The sequence below is a fragment of the Prorops nasuta genome, unplaced genomic scaffold (assembly GCF_024137725.1).
Source record: "Prorops nasuta isolate Cenicafe-Biocafe unplaced genomic scaffold, Cenicafe_Pnas_1.2 PNAS00107, whole genome shotgun sequence".
Lineage (NCBI taxonomy): Eukaryota > Metazoa > Arthropoda > Insecta > Hymenoptera > Bethylidae > Prorops > Prorops nasuta.
Genome location: NW_027116904.1, coordinates 109,689 through 111,525, shown reverse-complemented (window position 1 = coordinate 111,525; position 1,837 = coordinate 109,689). Strand labels below are relative to the sequence as shown.

The following is a 1,837-nucleotide window of genomic DNA, read 5'->3' as shown; positions in this document are numbered from 1 at the left end:
TAATTCACCAAGATGAAAGAATATTTAAATGTGATGAGTCTAATTGTCCTCGAAGTTTTTCTGTATTTGGTTCATTTAAAAGTCACAGATATAATGCACATAATTCAAATAGAGGAAATAGCGTTACACAAATTCAAGAAAAATCGGACAATTCAGTAATATCTCCATTCTCAAGTACTGATGTTACAAATAGTATTGTTTCGATTAATCTTAATGACACTGCACATTGTATATATGAAGGGGAAATTTTTCTGATATGGATGATACAGAAGTGAATAGTGAACATATTTCAGATGAAACTGTAAACAATGATTTAAAAGCATTTCGAGAAAAATTACTTAACTTTCTTGCACAACTTTTTAATTATGATCAAATACCCCGAAATAAAATCAAGAAAATAATTGTTAGCTTTTTTTCAATATTTAAATTAGCATTAACGGTAATAGAAGAGAAAATTGAAAATTGTGTAAGAACAGATACTACTGTTGAAGATAAATTATATGCAATTAATGTGCTATTTACAAATTTTGTTAAAGACTTTGAAGAATTAAATACAGAAAGGCAAAGACTTAATGCGTTTAAAAATTCTAATTCCTTCATTGCACCAGACCAAATTACTGTTGGTGAAAGAGAAGAGTTTCGAGAAGAAAAGGGTTTCATTGTATATAAATATATCCCAGTTTCTATAGAATTTATTCCGCTTAGAAAGTCTTTAGAATTATTTTTTGAATTACCATATGTATTCGAAGAAACAATGGATTATATAAAGCAACTTCAACAGCCAACGAATTTAATCTCAAATTATATTCAAGCAAGTTCGTGGAAGGAGAAGAATGTGAATTTCGAAAAAAAGATTGTTTTTCCACTATTCTTATATTATGACGATTATGAAACCAATAATCCTCTGGGTAGTCACAGAGGGATTGCAAAAGTAGGAGCAGTATATGACAGCGTTCCATGTTTACCGCCACATCTTCAATCAAAACTTGATAACATATTTTTAGTAATGCTTTTCAATACAATTGATCGTCAAGTTTTAGGAAACCATTGTATTTTTTCAAAATTAATTGCGGAAATAAATTATCTAGAAACTGAGGGTATTACTGTTAGAGTTAAGGGAGAAATTAAAAAAATGTATATTTCGTTAGAACTTCTTACAGGCGATAATTTAGGTCTTCACTCTATGTTAGGATTTAACGAAAGTTTTAGATCTCACTACTCCTGTAGATTTTGTTTAATACACAAATCAAATCTAGATAAAGTGTTTCATGAGAACCAATGCATTTTACGTAACGTTGAGAATTATAACAAAAACGTCACAAATATTGATCCTGCTTCTAGTGGCATTAAAGACCCTTGTGTTTTTCATAATGTAAATGGTTTCCATTTACTTAAAAATTCAAATGTTGACATAATACATGATCTATTGGAAGAAGTGTGCCAGTATGATCTAGGATATGTATTAAACCATTTTATTTATGTCTATGAGAACATAGATTTATCATTACATAAATTGAATAACTTTTTACAAGGTTTCTCATACGACGTTAATTACACAAATAGACCGGTAGAGATATTAGAACGTCATTTAAGAAAACATTGTATAATAATTTCTGCTGCAGAAATGCATTGCTAAGTCAACATTTTAAGTGTACTGATAGGGCATTTGGTAAATATAGAAAATCCCTATTGGAAATTATATCTATGTCTGAAAACAATAGTTGTATTTGCAACAAGTAAAGTCATTCATTGTAATGATAGTAATTTGTTACAAACTGCGATCGAGGAATATTTAATGATGCGTCATAAATTGTTTAATTCTAGTCACTGCAATAGC

The 1,837-nt window shown here is 29.1% G+C and overlaps 1 protein-coding gene across 1 annotated transcript; it reads left to right on the top strand.

The window, feature by feature from the left end:
- Positions 1–256: 256 nt before the first annotated feature.
- LOC136784958 (uncharacterized) lies at positions 257–1,636 on the top strand. Its single transcript, XM_066745918.1, has one exon. It carries the CDS (start codon positions 257–259, stop codon positions 1,634–1,636), a length of 1,380 nt encoding a protein of 459 aa, XP_066602015.1.
- Positions 1,637–1,837: the final 201 nt, after the last annotated feature.